Genomic DNA, 19,026 nt, shown 5'->3' with positions numbered 1-19,026 from the left:
AATATTCCTGACCATTCATTCACTAGTGTGGCTTAATTGAGGTCAAACGCAGGTCACACACAGAATAGCGGGCGGTACTATTACGCCATTCGTCACACGTACAGAGATCGTGCGCGTAAACATAACACCCATTGGTTTCAGTTTGTCTACACCTGTGACACATCTTAGAAAAGCTGGAGTAAAGCTAGATTTGCGTCCTTAGACCAACAGGTTCTGGGTGTATATAAAATACTGTTACTGGCACATATTAGGTGTATCTGTTGCACGTGGCGTATCAACTCTCCTGCGTCTGACTGGTTCGTTTGTTAGCCTGAGCTTCCGCCTCGATGGTGTCATATCCCTACGGTAGAGGGCCACGGCACCCGGTGTTCCCCCTTCCAGAGGAATACAGTGGAATGTGGTCGGAGTCGGAATGTGGGTGGAGTTGGAATGTGGGTGGAGTTGGAATGTAGGTGGAGCAACGTAAGGTTGGAGTTACTTCGTTCCCATGGGACTTTGCCCTTCAAACCTCATCCTAAGAGTCAACCCTATGACATGTACTAATAATTGGAGATTAGAGACATAAATCAGGAACAGTGGTCATGCCTTTAATAATTCTCCCTTAACAGCCATACCATTCAAATCAAGAGCACTTGTAATATTATTGGTTTAATCACAGAAGGATTAAATCATCCCCCTAAAACTTAAGCGCATTTTATACACTTTCATCCCCAGTAGGCCAATTGGTATTTGTCTATACTACAGTACGTAGTCCCATGGACCAATCAGCAATCAGGATCCCGCTACATGCAAAATATGGATAACTCTGGTTTCTCACTTACCCGAATCGAATAGTTGGTACTCTTATTACTAAAACATAAAGTTTGTGCCCGTCACAGTATGTACCAAGGAACAGACTAAACAATATTTCTCTGTCTCCAATAGGCCTATGTTACAAGTTAATTCAACAAGGCCTAAAGTACTAACTGTATTTCTTGTCCTTACTTTACCAGGAATTACAAGACCGGGATGTAAGGTAACAGTGCAATCTAAAACAGTGCAACAATAGGGGGAATTGTCATCTCTGACAATGTGTATTGTTACACCATCTATTGCAAGGTTGGTCTAATATGTACTAGAATTGATCAAACATTCGACGATCCGAGAAATCCATTTCAAGAATACCTGCTGGACTGATGTTGGCTACAACAAAGTGAAGCATAGTTTCTAGCCTGCCTATTTTTAAGCATAATGAAATTTACCAATGTATTTTAATCAACGTTCCATAAGCCGTAACCATTGACAAATTACATGGTTTAATTTGTTTCTGTTTTTTGTTGTTCGGAATAGTTGAAAAATTCGTGGATGAAGAACCAAGTACGATAAGCCAGTATCGATAAACATTTGTATTACATACAAACTGGTTGCGGATTCACCCTTTTTCACAATGGGCGGTTGAACCATCGACTCCACGACAGACCTCATCTACATTAACGACTCATTGTTCGTTTTTCAGCAAGGTTCCAATCTAGTAAGACGTTTGGTTTTGGATGCCCTTTGTTATAGCGAAACCAACGAATGTGACCTGGTTTCCGCATTGAATAATTTTGATGGTTTTTTTTTTCTTATAGTGTCTGTTCAAGTCCACTAGTATTTCCATCAACAGTAACTGGCGCCGCTGAATGTGGCTCCTGTAAACCTCCAGTTTACTTATGTAGCGAAGCAATTGTTGGCGTGCATGTCGTACTAGCTTCAGCTTTCAAAATATCTTCTTCTCGCTGTACTGTTGAGAGAGCGTCTTTCAGTGTTTCAGGATTTGAACATCGCATGCTCTATAAGTTAAGAGCACAATGGAGTACGCTGGTATACTTATTAGAATGGCGAGGTCGTCGAAAACTTTTGTGCATGCATGCATAAAGTTTTCGACCTATGCCAGCGTATGGTTCATACGTCCCACAGATATACGCGGGCCATAAGTTGTAGGTAAGCTGTGGAATCGTTGACACACGTCCACTCGCGTCACATATAAGGTATTCAGTATTATTATTACTACATTATTACTACTATTATTTATGGCCACTTTTCGGCCACCTGTGTAAAATATGCTTTTCCGGTACCACAAAAGCAGAAAAGTTGAATTCACGGTTGTCGTCAAAATGTTCGATTCATATTTCTGTCTGCTCGAAAGCAGAAAAGCAGATGACCACTTTTCGTCCTCCATAATTATCATTATTTATTTCTGACAATGTCAGGGGTCGTGACAGAGACCGTACAGACCATCTTAAACCACTCCCCGAAAAAATAAACAGAACGAGTAAATGTTAAAATATATGTGAAAAAAGAATCATATACAAGGATAACATGAACAGACGAAAGAAATGAAACAAAATTTTAATATAAAAATGCGTTCAATTCAAAAGTTAAAATGACAAACGAACACAGTAAAACCAGTAGTTAGTAAAAATGAAGAAGATTGTTTAAGATATGCCACATTCAAGGAAAACTGTACAAAATATGAGAAGTTTGTATAAGAAAAAGAAAAAAATATCAAATAACTATAAGATTTTATGGTAGAAAGCAAAATCAAAACAAATGAAAAATCCCCAAGTCAATAATTCAAGGCGAGAGCTTTTGAACATATTTGAAGATGTAGACTGGATAACATGCTCAGGTGGACTATTACACTCATTAGCAGTACTGACGAAAAAAATGAATATTTACAATAGTTAGTACGGGCAAAATTAATGTGTAGTTTAAGACTGTTATCGTTTTGCCCTATTCTGAAGGCCGGTTGAAACTTGTATAGGGCATTAATGTCCGTAAGGCCATTCAAACTTTTCAAACACAAAACCAAACGGAAAAGATTCTTGTAGTTCAGAGACCAGTCCAGCTTAAATGATTAATCTGTCAGTATTATAGTTAGTATGCCAGTCTTTACAAATAAATTTGACACTCTGGTTTTGAAAGCATTCTACAACTGAAGAATGATTGAGCCCATCCCAGGCTATACAAGAGTAATCCAGTCGAGATCGGATAAGACAGATATAAAGTTTCAAGATAGTAGCGAAACATTTACTAAACTTTCTTCTAATCGGTAGTGTGTGCTTAGATATACATAATAAAACATGTCTAGAAAACCAAAATCTGTGTCGCTAAGCTACTTTTCTCCTCATGAACCAAACCTCAGTACACCATTTGACTGTCTGACAGAGACAGTTCCTCATTATCTCATTACGGTACCGACATGAAAGAAGAATGGACAAACAAAATGCTCAACTGTGAAATTAAGTCGATGTGCCGTCTTAAGTTGGAGTTATAGTGAGAAGGCCATGTCTTTCTTGTTTGAAAACCACAACGACGTTTTTGTACCAAATAAAATATAGACCTAACCAATGGCAAATGAATGTAGATTCGTTAGCAATGAATGAAACGCTGAGTATTTGTCCACATGATAACTTTTCATAATTGACCTTCGGGACATGGCAGTCATCATTGGCACCGTTCGTATACCTTTGCTGACAGTTATACTATGCATGGAGGTGACTCTATGATTACACCGTGAATGCTTTCAAGAAAGTGATTTATTGACAAAGTGAGGAGAGGGCCAGGAACCCCTCAATGTCTGAATTACTTATTCTGACAACATTAACTTAATATCCAAATAGTATACATACTGCCTCGAAGTAGCCGGGGCGACTGTGGCTTGATTAATTCCCTTCGATTTAGTCCCAGGTGTGAATTAGCGATGAAATTGTGACCAAAAAGAAACCAACAGAAAAAACCCTACATACAGAGGATATATACTATTATTGAGTGATGGCTTACATGTACATCGTAATAAACGTTACATTCGCTATGTTGATGATAAATTCACCCGAAGAAATGTCTCTGTACAACCATATATTCTAAACCATAAACAAAAACACAACACCAACCCCGGTATTTGGTTACATAGGATGAAAATGTCAGTTTGGTCAGGAAACTCTAATCTCCTTTGTGCTTTATTTTGAGGTGGATCCCGAGGTTGTTCATTCGTCTTTGTTGTCAAAGTCTAAATTCCTTTTTGCGTCATGACTTGGTGCATCACGATCACGAGGTTATTTCTTCTTCTTTGGTGTCTCCAACACCGGGTTGGCTTTCCTTTCGTTATCCTGCAAAGAACGGTTTTATCAACTGTTTTACCATAACTTACTCTAATAGGTTTTGGTTTGACCTATCAAAGTTAATTTAATCTCCATTACCTCTAATTGTTAACCCAGCTTTGTATTATAGCCTGTGATAACAGCCATCCAACCTGTCTATAATTTAATTCACAGTCTTGGATCAGACTTTCAAGAAACGTATAGCGCTTAGGCTTTCCCATCTAGTATCCCACTGTGAAATCCACAGTGAAGTGTCCAGTACCCGGTACAGAAATATAGTGACCAGCAAGAGACCATACTGCAGAACTAATAAAAGTACATGGTGGCTTGAGATTCAGATAATTATTGTTTACATCCGCTGACGTTTTTTTTAAATAGGTGTAATCCAAACTTTCTTGGAAGGAGAATTCATAATCAAAATTTTCTTGGAAGGGAAATTGGGGGATTTTTTATCTACACATAAAACGCATGTGCATAAAGAGTATACAAAGAAGCCATATTATTTATAAAATGTAAGAGTTTTTCGTCCTTAATGTCACAGATTGATTGTCCATTTGTAACGAGTTCACAGGCCTACATATCCAGGCTCTCCCTCCCGGGGGTAATTTGTCATATATTTTCCAAGCTATACTTTTCCTCTGTTGGGTGGATTCACATACCTGCTTTTCGCGTTCAAGTTCCTTCTTCCATTCCTTGAAGCACCTTTTGGCGTTTTGGATTTCATTTTCATCGATCCCCTTGTAGTAGACACGGATCTGCTTTTCTTGAAATTTCTCAGGTAACATCGTTGAAACCTGAGTAAAAGCAACAATATCCATGTTTGAGTAGCCTAATCACAATTGTCCTCACGCGCAAATTGAGCACTGCATGTACTTGGCCCTTCCCCGATTTTCAGTATTTGGGAAAAAACTCGACTTGTACTTGCACATTTTTAGGGCTCGTCCCCAAACTCAGCATTCTGCCCTCAGAACGTGATACTCGTGCACGTAAAAACTATCAGCTTTCCCCGTTCTGATACTAAAACATTGGAACTATGATTCCATACATGCTATACATTTACGTATCATTGCATCGACTGTCTGATAATCGAGTCTTAATCGCAATTATGAATTGAGCGTTCGTATGCTATTGCTGGTGTACACCTTCGGTTCCCATATTCTGATTCATGAACACCAGCGAAGCATTATGTGTGTAGGTCTGGATATAGACCTACCATGGCGTGTTTATTCATCTGTGAGAGAACGGCCAGCCATCCTGATACAGTCAAACAACACTCTCCTTTGGAAAGCCACAGACTGGGATCACACACAAAAATACTGCCAGCGGGCAGAAACAGCATCTGAACGAGATATTTTCAGATGTAAACCCGCACTACGAATTGGGTTACTTGTTGGAAGGTGGCGGGTACAAAACCGAGTAACAGTGCCTGGCTTTGCCTTGTTTAATATGGCAAAATGTTCCAAAGCATCACTGGGAACTTTCACGGATCTGGAATTTCAGATTTGAAACCTTTCTCATGTGGAACCCTTTTTGAAACTTTTAAAAACATAATGTTTGAAAACAAGAGAGGGATCTAGGGCACCCTGCAAATTATTCCTGGTACAAACACTACATTTCTAAACACATTAGGTACGGCACATTTTATTTGTGTCCACCCTGCACGTGGCACCAATGGCATCCCTGTGTAGATAAGTCTCTCCCTTGGTCATGGATACGAGGTACGAAAGTGTGCGTGTCTGTTTCAGCTTCCAAGTCCTCAGTTTCTTACCTCATCCTTTGGAAGTTTTATTCCCTGATCGGGGTTATCCTTGGTGTAGAATCGTACCTTGTCAATTGGATTATCTGTTTTACAACCATAGTTGAAGGTCGCAACCTGTCATTAAAATGAAAATAAGTTATTGCACATGTAAGGATAATTTATTTCATGACTGTATTAGTTGTTTTGTTATTTGAGTTGTAGTTTAAGTTGTTATTAGTAAATTCGACCATGGAGGAAGGACACAGAAGGAGTTGTAACTCAGGCACTTCAAAGCGTCCAATGATGGTCGCCGCCGCGTCTGACGAATAATAGAAAACATTCCAAAAATGTCTTATTGTTGCCTGCATCTTAGCCAGACAAGCGGGGCCAGTAATATCCTGGCAATACTTGTAATATTTTGCTTGCAATTAAATACAAACTATCGATGTGATCAGGAAATAGAGAGAGAGAAAAACTCCTGATATTAGACCTACTTTTGCAATCATAAATAAACTTTTTAAATTTTGACACACTGTTTCATTATCCATGCAAAGTTTGTAATTCTAGTCTCCTCCGTCCAATACATCAGTGTCAAAGACTTGGAATGAATTTGGCTAAGACTGGCCAACAAAATGTTCACTACTACTGGAAAGCTTAGTTCATTAGCAACAAAATGCGCTATTTCATCACAAGGAGTGATCCTGAAATTGCATAAAATACGCCTTTGTACAAATGCCATAATAAAAATGATTCAAACAAAACACAAAATCTTACAAACAGCTCGGCTATTTATTCCTAAAAGAAGTTTAGAAGAAAGCGTTCGATAAAAGCAACAACTGCACATGAACACTTCGGGTACACATCCTAGTAAAAGCAACTACGCAAGCACTAAATTTGATGTTGTCGGATCATATCAAGCACCAACGATGGCATGGATATTCAACTTCCTGTACTGCAGTACACAACGTTTTAGGGATGCAGATTACCAACGAAAAAAGCGGCGACGATCTTAGGGTAGAAAGAGGGCTTATGGTTGCTTAACAGGTGGTGAGTAGCAGGCATGCGCTGCGCTCTGGCTATGGACATACCGGGTATGCCAGAAAGCGGTATTTGGCCAGATGTTATAGCCCGGGCAGTTCAAACTCCTTTTGTGTCCTTCCTCCATGATTCGACAATGGTACATTTCTGAAAGTTTTAATGTACAGTGGCCAGCAGATTGACCCATTTGGGGTGAGCAGTTGAATACCCAGTGAACATTCACAAAAGCAATTGTCGAACTTTGGAGAAGTAGTTGGAATTGATGGTATGTTCGTAGAAATTGAATTGACGGACTTTGAGGCGTGCATTCGTCCCTCACAATTAGACCAGAAAGGGCCGGTGATCTCCACGATAATACGAGTGCCCACTGCCGGCTGTTTTGGGGAGTCAGTTCCCCTGCACTTCTAAAACAACCTAGCTGTTCAAAATTGACTACTGATTCAGTAAAACATCCACGCTAACGTTGTCAAATCATGCTTTCTGATAAGATTCCTATTTGATGCCTTTGAAATATCAATGCACTGACTAAAAACGTCTGGTCAGATTGACTAATTTCCAGTTGCACCCAGCTGACCCTGAAGAGGGGGGGACCGGAACTGGGAGCCTGTTGTCTGAAGGTCCCAGAATGTCGCTTGGAGCGATGCAGGTAGCAGCTTTAGAACTAAATATTAGGAGTTTGCACCTCTACAGTGCTGTCCGGTCCCGGTGTGGCGGTCTCAGCTCTCTCCCAGTCTCAACGGTAAAAATACGTCATGCCATATCTGCCCACAACATCGGAAAAGTTGTCCGTTTATGTGGCGTGCTGAGCAGTGCAGTCCATGCATGCTTCACGTTGTACGTGACGTGTACTGTACATAGGTCTACACCAAAGACTGTAGCATCTCAGCACGGAAGACCAATGAGACCGTGCGTGTGTCGTAAATAAATGTCTGGCTACGTCAGGGGGACCGCTGAGACCGGGAGACAGCTGAGACCGCCACACCGGTCTTGCGGCTTCGTCGCACTTTGGATTGGCGCCCGCTGATTCAGACCATTGTGATTGGGGGATTGACCCGTCCTACGTGCGTGAGGCTCATCGTAGTGCGACGTGCTAGCCGTACTTGATCACCCGTTTTCTCCTTCTGGTTGTTGTTTTTCATCGTCACGATTCGAGAACAGAACACTGAACTTTCTCTCGTTGATTTCGGCCCTGCTCGCCCCGCCATCTCATATATCATACCAGTAAACTACGTCGTATTCGTTTATTATTGGCTTTTTTTATATATAGGCCTATTATTACAAGTATCTTGTTTCTGTCATTTCATTTTGAATTGTGAGTGTTAAAATATATTAATAGATTGACTGATGAATGTGAGAACTGTCTTTGGAGGATTTATTCCTGAGCTATAGGGGATCATCGTAACACAGTTGCCAAGGAATTTAAACTTGATAAGCTTGGACCGAACTTCAATTACAGTTATACAACAGATGCACTAAATGTTCTGATAAATCATGTTCAAAGGTAATCGACATGCCCTTTCGAAGCAAGATCACTGAAATGTAATCAATTCATTACTTCATAGCAGCGATGTCGTGAATCCATGATATTTTGTCTGACCTGATGTCTGACATAAAATGGAATACCCTAGATACATTCTTCACCCATTATTTGAAAAAAAAGAAAATTTATTCTAGTACTGAAGTAATTACGTCACGCTCACAATTATGAGTAAAAAATGCCTTAGATGGAGAACCTGCGCGTGACCCAACACACACACGCGATTATGTTCGCACTACACTTCCTCTTTTAAATTGACGTCACACTTTGGCACTCTATACTCTATATATAGCTCGTTAACGAAAACAACACTTACATAGATGATGATATCATATTTGTTCAGGTCAAAGTCTTTGTTCTGTGCAACTTCAGTCATCCCGCCTCTTATCGTTCGAGTTATTTTTGTCTGCAAATGGATGAAAGTAAAAACGAAATTCGTGAGGTGACAAATATTGCTAGTCACAAGCTTCAATCCGGCAAAATTTTTGTCACGATCTCAAGGCTGAGTATGATTTACCTAGATGACTTCAAGGGTTTTAATTCTTATATATGTTCTTAGTGTCAATAGCGATCCGTATTAACACAAAAGTAAATAACCATAGACAATGCATTATGTAGTTTGTTTTCACATATTTTTGCTTTCTTGTATCACTCGTTCACAGATTTTTTCATGTCAAGTGTAGAGTTTCGAACATATTAATTGGCCTGTGGAAAATGCAGTGATTTTTAATTTTTATGCTCAATTACTTTTTAAAAGTCATAAATGATAAATTGTACCTTTTGAGCTCTAGTTATTTTGAATTTGATCACACGGTATGATGGTCCAGTCACACTCAATACAGCAAACCAGCAGACACAAGTGGATTATACAAAGTATTCCCCAGGCTGGAGTGAGGTCATTATGCTTGAGTTCGGTCTGCCGAGTCAGTGACTGCAGAATGTGTTTTCAAAAGTTTGATGAGTTAGTTCTTTTGTAGGTTTTGATTTTCATTTTGATTTTGCAGTTTCAGGTTGTAGTTAATTGTTTTGGGTTTTATTGGTTTAAAATTCCGTGTAAATGGTCGATTTCAGTCAGTACTTAAGTTGATAAGTTCTTCTTGATTGCCCTCTGTTTGACTGATGTTCGTCCTACAGAGGCAAAGATGACCATTGACTTCAGGAGTGTCATTACTTGGAGGTAGGGTGAGTGTGGAGGTGGCTGATTAGGCCAATCTTCGCACAGAACTGCCTACTTCAGTGGGGGCAGGGAATGTTTGGAATTGAACCAGGATGGAGGGTGTAACTAATGCGCTTCTTCCTTATCTGACGTTGGTGTTCCTTGACTCTGATGCGGTTTTCCTCAAACTCGTCAACACCAGCTTTCACAAGGGATCGCCAAGCAGGATGATCGTCAGCAAATACTTCCCAGGTGGCTTGGGAAATGTTGCATGCTTTGAGAGAGGCCTTACGAGTGTCTCTGAAGCGCAGCTTTGGTCTACCAAGTGCACGCTTGCCAGAAATCAGCTCCCCGTAGAGTAGTCTCTTGGGGAGGCGACTGTCATATGTGCGGTGTAAATGGCCGGCCCACCAGAGCTGAGAGTGCAACAAGATGGTGTGAACGCTCTCCATCTCAGCACGCTGGAGCATTTCCGTGTCAGGAACTTTATCCCACCAATTCACTCGTTGCAGAGTTCTGAGGCATCTCATGTGGAAGGCATGAGCTTCTTCGCGTGCCGGTTGTAGACGGTCCACGTTTCACAGGCACAGAGCAGTGATGGTAAGACGACTGCTCTGTAGACTTTGAGCTTGGTGTCCTGGCTCAGTCCTCTCCGCTAGCAAATCTTGTGTTAAGTCTGCCAAAGACAGAATTGGCTAAGGCGATTCGGTAGGACACCTCCAACTGAGCAGACTTCCTGTCTGCTACAGGCAATTTCTGGCCGTTAACGGTGATATAAGGCTTAGTGTAAAGGGCTGAGGGGGCTGGCTGATGCAGGACTTCTGTTTTCTTAGTAGAGATGGTGAAACCAAATTCCTTGCAAGCTTTGAAGAACTGATCCATGCAGTCTTGCATCTCTGACACAGGCCCTCACGGCAGACTGTGTCAAAGGCTTTTGTCAGGTCCATGAAGGTGGTATACAGAACAACGTTCTGTATCCTGACACTTCTCCTGTAGTCGGTGAGCTATGAAAATCATGTCCACGGTTCCACAACCCGCACAAAATCCACACTGGCTCTGAGGTAGCGGGCCGCGTTCAAGGTGGACGTTTAGGCGGTTGAGCAGGACGCGGGCCAGAGTCTTCCCGGATATCGAAAGAAGGGGGATACCGCAATGGTTGTCACATGCTTTCCTGCCTGTTACCTTTGCGCTTGTACAGGTGGATGATCGAAGCGTCTTTCAGATCTTGTGGTAATTTCTCTTGAGTCCATGCGGAGCAGAACAAGTGAGGCTCTCCACGATTTTTGAACCCCCAGAGGCGTACATCTCGGATGGGATAGAGTCAGCATGGCACTAGGTGCTTTGCCACTGGACAAGAGCTTTATGGCCTGTTTCACCTCTGCTTTAGTCGGGAGTTCAGCCAAAAAGTCATCGACTGGGACTTGAGGCAGTCTTTAATGGTTGACGGCCGGTTCAGGACCGTGTTAAAGTGCTCCAGGATCTTCTCCTTGTTCGTAATCAGCGTGTTCCCATCAGCACTGAAAACATGGGAAGATCCGGACGTGGTGGGACCTTACTGGGCCTTGAGGGCACTGTAGAAGTTCTTCATGACCTTCTTGTCTGCGTAGGCCCGGATGTCTTTCGCCTTCGCATTGAGCCGTTGGTCATACATGCGGCGCAGCTCAGTTTGGGCTCTTCTTTTGGCCGCGTTGAATGTGTCCTTCTTGGAGGTGGATAAAAGATCATTGAGGTGAGCCCTATGGGGTCGGTGTTTCTCCTCCAGTAGAGTGTGGATGTGAGTGTTATTGTCGTCAAACCAGTCCTGGTGTTTATGGGTGGTGAGCCCCAGCACGTCTGAGGCAGCATCATATATATAGACAGCATCACGGAAACGAGCCCACTCTACTTCCACATTAGTGTCTTGGTCTATATCCAGGGGTAGTAGTTTTCGCCCAAGTTCCACTATCAGTTCTTACTTGACAGTGTCCCCCTTGAGCTTGGACACGTTCAGTCGCTGGGAACTTTGGTGCTTTGAGGCCTCCTGGGTGTGATTCGGAGGTTCAACTTCGATACCAGCAGACGATGGTTCGTCCAGCATTCCGCTCCACAAATTGACTTCGTGACTCTCACGTCCTGTCTATCCCTCTGCCTGACCATGGCGTAGTCCAGGAGGTGCCAGTGCTTAGAGCGCAGGTGCATCCAAGATGTCTTGTTACGGTGGGGCAGACGAAAGACGGTGTTGGTTATGAGAAGACCGTGGGTGACGCAGAAATCAAGGAGGAGCTGACCATTGCTGTTGCACTTGCCCAGGCCTTGATTACCCAGTACTCCCTCCCACGACAAGTGGTCACAGCCGACCCAGCCGATGCAGTGGATGGCCAGAAGTGATGTTTGTGTCATCACTCTGCCCTAGACGCGCTCCACAACGCCATACTGGGACCGCCTTCTTGCCCGTTGAACCAGTTCAGTAGTTTCGTCCGCGCAGTCAGCCGTTTACCATCTGCTATTTACCCATAGTTGGGGTAGTCTGTTTGACTAAGGAATGATTAACTAACTTAAAATCGGTGTCACAAAAATACTGGGAGGCGTTGACGAAACCTTTTCATGATGTAGTCACAGCCGATCTTTATCCAACAGTCCGGTCTGCATATGGGTATGAAACATTTAAATTACAACTTTTAGAAACCGCAGAGATAGGTCAGAGTAAGGCCAGGTAACTGTTTAGTTCGAGTCCTGCAGACTTTAAAAGGGGGTCCCTAGGGACCAACCCTCCGCCACTTATCAACTGCCAAGCCACTGCTATGCTCCTCCCAACAGCCAGTTGATAACTCTGATACATCAGAGAGTGCCGCCGGCCTGCCAGACATGATGTATGACAGACCCTGGCTAGCCCTGGCAAGCCTTGGCTTAAATCAGCTGTGTATCTAATCCCATTGGACCACGTGGTAGAGTTGCTTAAATTTTTACATTCCAATTAGCCTTTTAGAAGTTTGGCGCACACAATAGGCGGGCGCTATTTGAAGTGGTAAATTGGGAGCAAACCAAACAGCGCCCTCCTATTGTGCCCGCCATACCTCTAATAGGCTAATGCGACTTGGCCAGAGGCCTGCTTGAGTATTTTTCTGGCAAACGGGAATCCCCGATGTTAAAGGCGACTTAAAATAGGCTGTTCAGCATGAACATAGGTATGCTATCCGGGAGTTGGTTGCATTTGGCTGTAAACATTGTTTTTTTTATAAATAAGGAATATAGCAAAAAACGACTACGGCTTAGGGGCTTTTCGTTTCACCGAAGATTCTTCTTAACGTGATTTTCATGTGATCAGACTCAACCTGCCTGCCAAATAACGATAAATTTTTCAACTACTTTTTTTTCTCCTCGACTATGTTTCTGATCAATGCCTGTCCGTGACTTGATAGTAGAAAATGGCAGTGAAAGTAGGAATAAATACCACTCCTCGGCAGATGTGCATGCAAGGGGGCGGTATGACATCATCGGGTATCACATTACAGTGAGTTATTTCAACTAATGGTCATCTTCTTTCTCAGGAATTATGATTGGAATTATGATTTTCATATCATGCTGGTAAAAGCAAACGGCGCACTATGCTGACCTTATTTGTACTGACGTGCGTGGGGTCCCTGTCTCTTACGAGACTCCACAATGAGAAACTATGATTTATTGTTTCTTTTTCTAGTGGCCATGTCACCGCAATTTGTCCACACGTTTTTCATGCTGCTCTTCAGAAAAAAAATTAACAGTTGGAAAGAGTGAAAAGAATAAAATCTCCATAAGCACAAACCACAATGTGGGCCCCTCCACCGTTAATGGTTTATTAATTCATTTCTGATCAGTGTAATTATAAGATAATGTTAATTTATCAGTGGCCTCAATGCTTTGCTATGTTGTAGCAAGAGTAGTTTGTGGTAGGTGGTAGATTTTACATGTAGCTTCTTCCTAACGAACACAACTGTCCACCTGTTTTCCTTACTTCCACGTATAGTGTAAGAAATCAAAAGTCAGGGGCAGATTCAGGTTGGTGCGGCTCCGGGGAAATTGTTGCTTGTGCATGGAAGAGGAGTTTAGTATGTACCTGTTACTGTTTGCTGTAGCTATTTACTACCGATATCTTTGCTTTATCCCGCTTTAGGTGTACTTGCAAAATAACAGACTTCTATAGGATTTCTTAGGGAGGCTTTCATACCGTACGGACGTATTTCAACATTTATCACAAATCCTGAACTTATACTTGATGATGTCCCAACCTTGAGGTTTGTAGATATGAGCCCGGGAAGACTGCACTTTCAAACATGGCGCCCGTAACAAATTCCAATTTTTCAGGTCCACTTATAATTCCAAGGAAATAATATCTGGCGGAAACTACTGATTTTCTTTTTGAAAAACCAAGAAGAAAATCTCCGTGGAGAACCGCGAGGCATGCATATACTGCAATTCACGGGCAAGGCAATTGTTTTGTTGATTAAAGTTGTCTTACACGTGTTAAAAAAAGTCGTACGCCATCATGACATCACAAATTTCCAAATACTGTGTGACTTCTTAATTAATTAACTTTAACTGTAAAATATCTACCTATAAGAATTTGAAAACACCTTGCTTTTCTCAAGAGATAGGTGGATAAGGATGGAAAAAAATTTTAAAACAAAACATTGTTCCTATATTATCATCTCCCCCATATTCACAAAACATATCGTAATTTTGGTACTGTATCGGACCTATGGAAACAGGTACTGGAGTGCACAAAGCGCATTTTCTGTGTCACGCGACACCACCACCACTTTACATTTTTGTAGCGCTGATTGGGACAGTGCCTAAAGTGATGCAGAATGACGTGTCGTTTCCTTTTGGTGATGTTTGCCGGAAAAAAAGTAAAATTTAATTTCAATGAAAAACAAAGCTTTTCGGGCACGTGAACCAAACTAGCAAAAATTTGGAAAACTGTGCAGGTTTCACCCTACCTTGTCAATCTCCTCTTGAGGATCCATCTTGCCGATATATTTGTACAGCCGACGTTTTTCGATCCGCTTTAGGATACCCTTGGACGCTTTCAATTTTGTGTCATCAGAGCGCATGATCTTTAGTATGATGTCATCTGTCATCTTGGTGTAGGCAACCATCTCTTGAATGGCTTCAGACATTTTCAATTCTCTAAATTCAAAGGAAAATTGTACACGCCTTATTATTGACAGCTGGAAGCAAAACATTTTGAAAAGTAATTTGGAATCTTGAAGGGACGTAAACTCGACAAACTATGGGCGTCGGGATGGGGTACGGGCACTCCCCCCCCAAAAAAAAATGTGAAACATAAATATGTGGGTAAACTGGGTAAATGAAAAAGAAGCAAAAAAGGGACGATGTGGGATGACGACCACCAACTGGCTTGAAAATAATTCTTCCACTTTTGTCAGTTCATAAATATGTGGGTAAACTGGGTAAATGAAAAAGAAGCAAAAAAGGGACGATGTGGGATGACGACCACCAACTGGCTTGAAAATAATTCTTCCACTTTTGTCAGTTCATTACAGACTACTAAGTGCGTTGCTCCCCTCTGAGAAAACCCCAGGGATGCTCAAAGAACAAATCGAGGGAAACTTGAACTCAAGAGATTTATCACCTCTACTCACTTGTTTTATCGTCCTTTGAACGTCAAATGCTTATTGGCCTTTTTAAGTGCTTCGACAAGCCTAGGTTAAAAAAAGGCAGGGGAGAAATTCATGATATAGCATTCCAAGAACCAAACAGACCATTCGTTAAACGATGAAACAGAAAATCTTATGTGCGCCAGTGCTGAGATAAGGTTGATTTGGGGTACGGTCTAGCCGGGCGTTGGAGGAAACTTCACACAAAGATCATGGACGAAGTACACTGGAATGGATAAAATATTTCACTGTCATTTGTTTTTCAATAAATGATACTGCATTGGGCTAAGAACAGCTTCCATAGTTTCAGAACATCAGCTTATCCTGGGCGCTTGCATGGTCCTGGTGCACCCCTCTCTCCCATACAGGCATCTTTTGTGGATTAATCTCTTGTCGTTTTTGTTCCAGTATAAACAAGGGAATAAATATGTGCTTGGCCCATAGTGCTAAAAATAGAGCTCTGACTCACGTACAAAAAGGGTGCGTTTGGTAGTAAATTTGGTAATAGCACGTCACTACTTTTTGTTTCACTACGGTTTGTTACAAGAACTATAACTATGTACATTGAAGTTTTCATTCTTTTATACATAAAACATGAGGCCACCAAATGTTCGAGTTTGAATTTTAATGCAAAGTCAGGCATGTGTACCTACACATAACTGTATACATTGCACGCGCACATGCACGGATCCATGAATGCTTTCTTTAGGTCCTTTGTTTTCTTTTTCGATTGGAGTAGGCACGCATTTGGTGATCCTCGAGAGACATCGCCTATCGTCAATATTGACACCAATATTCCAGACAAAATTCACGACTCGCTCTCTGGTCGCATATATAGCCGTCAGTGTTAGTGACCAAATTCACGACTCGTATCTCCGGTCGCACATATTGCCACATTTTTTTTCAGCAAGCCAGTTAGAGAGAAAATGCTTGGCCACAGATAAAGCAAAGCTGCCAAGCCGAATAACGATTTGAAATCAAGCCGAAAATTGTAGGTCATTGCCCGCTTAGCTTGCTGGAGAAAAATCGCGGCAATAAAAATTATTTGCGACCAGAGATGCAAGTGTAAATTTGGTCGCAACTATTGGTGGCAATATTCGCGACTAGAAAGCGAGTCGTAAATTTGGTCGTAAATATTGACGTCAATATTGACGATTGACGACGTCCTATCAGGGCTATCATACACACGCCCTCTTTTGACCCAATAAAGAAGACACCACTGCACTCAATTATCAAAGTCTTTCTCTTGAGCAATAGAAACTTACATTTCTTCAATGATCTTGGTGGTCTTGTGTTGGTATGCTCGGCGATGGAGACTCATTCGTGTGTGGAACATGTCATATAAATTTTCCACCTCCTGGTTATTGAGGAAAACGAAAACCAAAATTAGTGTCATTAACTGCCACATTATTGATGTACTTCCATGACAGATTCCGGGGTGAACGAGAGACCCCCAGCCCATAGAAGGAACCAGAAATCTAGAAATTAAAAGATTCATTTCTTTTTTCAAAAAACAACTAAGGGCAAGAGGCAATTGACAAGCAATGTTTTATTTCAGTTCTTTTCCTTCCAATGCTCATAAAACCCCCCAAAATTTAGCCTCAGCACGATAAATGCCATAAAACATTACAAGAAAAATCTCAAAACTATTTGCCCCCCCTCCTCCCGCCCCTCCCCCTCAAAAAGGCTACTTCTGGATCCACCTTGGATGTATTCCAATTCGATGTACTTTGATGTTTTTGCATTTAGTTCCTCGGTAGAAGGATGATCTATGTTACCTTATTTCAAAATAAAATGCAATTTCATGAAGTTCATCAAATACCTTTTCATACGGTTTCAGCTTACATACCCAATACACAAAAATCCATCGATAAAGGAAAATTTATTTTAGAGTGTTTCCATTTTTTTCCGGAAGTTTACAATAAACTCTTAAAATGGATCGAAAATACAAAAAAAAAATTCCTTACAGACTTGTAGCTGTATAACGGGGGCATGAGGAAATTCTTAAATTAAGACTGTGGACTTAAGGCCTTCGAAGTTGTGTTTCGTTGAAAGCGTGCCTTTACGATGTTACTTCATCAATGCAGCCTACGTTCTCGTACAACTCATAGAGCGGCTTGGGAAAAATCAATTACATGGGATCAGATTCGATTAGAATTATGTAGTTACCGCTGTATACCTAATTAGTTGGTATTTATGGTTTTTAGCAGGTTTTAGGGGAAGAAAGTGCGAACATAAATTATTTTTGCAATATTATTCTATTTTATCTCTGCAAGAAAAAAATACATTATTCTCTAGCAGACGGTTTGGGGGAAGGTTGCGATATTTGTACTGTTAATCACACCTGCACCTGCTGGCCAACTCCACGCCAATAAACCTGAATGACCATAGAGGAAAGAGGGAAATGACTTAGCTAATGCGGGTAACCTCTCCCAGGAAGATGGATTATATACATGTACATCGGAATACAATACCTACACGGCCTACACTTATCTTTCAATTTCTTTTCAATTTTTGTGGGTTAACCAATTACATTTTTAATTATTCCCACAAAACAAAATCACCCCCAAAAAGTGATCTTTCCGAAGTCTGATTGCAGCCATTTTTCAAGTGGCAACCCTCCACTTTCTCGGGCACTTAGGACCATTTTTCAACCGTAAAATTTAGCCCTTCTGCTCTCATATGAAAGCTTAAAGACCCAGGGAGTTGATTCCAGCAACGATTTACACAATATCATCATTTGGGGGGCCAAACAATCTCCTTTTTCAAAAGATACTGTGGGGGCACTTTCAATGCTTATGAGCTGGCCAGAAATTCTCACTTGAATTAGTGGTCTGCACCCACAAGGACATGTACATGTGAAACGATCAAGGGCCAAAGTTAAAAATACCACTGCGCAATCGTGGCAAAAAAAAAACGATGGGCGACGCACGGCGCACGACGGCTACAGCCGTCTTTGGCGCTCCCATCGTGGGAAAGTGACAGCAGCTGAGCCAGCTCTTAGAGGCCACCGCAGACAGGGCAACAGCTCCGGTCGACAGGTCGCAGTGCAACGCGGCGATAGCTGGCCAATCCACAGTGGAGTTTTCGGAGGTGACACGCCCAGGTCTCGCAGTTCCAGCCGCGGCGGGATCAAGCCGGGTTTCTGCTGTTGAACCTACGATAACAAGTATGGCCCCTGCTGCTGTCAGTGATAGTCGGTCAGTGGACCTTTCAGTGGATAGCAACCTCACCTAATGGACGTTTATAGTAGTAGTATTGCCAGTACTAGCAATCGATCTTCTGCCGGTGTAGGCACAAGTACAGGGCTCAACCCAGGTACATGTACTTATGTCAGTACTTTTCCAAGTATAGTGTTGGAGCCAATGTTTTGAATGTTAGCGGTTTAGTCGTCCCGACTGGTACGAATACTGCCGTCCCTTATTCTAAGTCCATTGTGCGTCGTTCCTTTCGGCAGTTCAGTTAACCATGTCTGCATGTCCTGATGTATGGTGGGCAAAGACGGACATTAAGCCTGCGTTTAGGCTCCTTCCCGTCGAGCCACCTGATTACGAATGGTTGGGTTTTCAATTTCAAGATAAGTGTTATTACAATAGGTGCCTAAAGATGGGCTGTTCTATTTCATGCTCGCTATTTGAAACCTTCAGCACATCTTTGGAATGCCACGCGAAGCACGTTCTAGGAACACAGTGCGTCACGCGTTACTTGGAGGATTTTGCATTCCTAGGTCTTTTTAGCAATATGTAATCCTTACGAATACTTTTCAAGGGCTTTGAGCCAAGCTGGGGGTACCTGGGGGT

At 42.0% G+C, this 19,026-nt stretch overlaps 2 protein-coding genes across 2 annotated transcripts in view; both read right to left on the bottom strand.

Moving 5' to 3' along the window:
* Nucleotides 1-566: 566 nt before the first annotated feature.
* Nucleotides 567-14,725, bottom strand: LOC110975637 (deoxynucleoside triphosphate triphosphohydrolase SAMHD1-like). Its single transcript, XM_087132046.1, has 5 exons — nucleotides 14,546-14,725; nucleotides 8,751-8,840; nucleotides 5,890-5,994; nucleotides 4,781-4,915; nucleotides 567-4,130 (listed from the first exon to the last, which is right to left on the bottom strand). The coding sequence occupies exons 1-5, from the start codon at nucleotides 14,723-14,725 to the stop codon at nucleotides 4,077-4,079; spliced, it is 564 nt and encodes a 187-aa protein (XP_086988172.1). The 3' UTR covers nucleotides 567-4,076.
* A 491-nt stretch (nucleotides 14,726-15,216) lies between these two features.
* Nucleotides 15,217-19,026, bottom strand: part of LOC147795330 (deoxynucleoside triphosphate triphosphohydrolase SAMHD1-like) — a 36,366-nt gene continuing 32,556 nt past the window's right edge. The window contains exons 8-9 of the mRNA XM_087132047.1: nucleotides 16,492-16,583; nucleotides 15,217-15,271 (exon numbers count right to left, since the gene is read on the bottom strand). Of these exons, the coding sequence (XP_086988173.1) occupies nucleotides 15,217-15,271; nucleotides 16,492-16,583 (147 nt within the window). The remainder of the gene's footprint in view (nucleotides 15,272-16,491; nucleotides 16,584-19,026) is intronic.

This window comes from Acanthaster planci, unplaced genomic scaffold (assembly GCF_054643075.1).
Source record: "Acanthaster planci isolate LZ-2023a unplaced genomic scaffold, COTS_SCS Contig70, whole genome shotgun sequence".
Lineage (NCBI taxonomy): Eukaryota > Metazoa > Echinodermata > Asteroidea > Valvatida > Acanthasteridae > Acanthaster > Acanthaster planci.
This window is presented reverse-complemented; position numbering and strand designations above follow the sequence as displayed.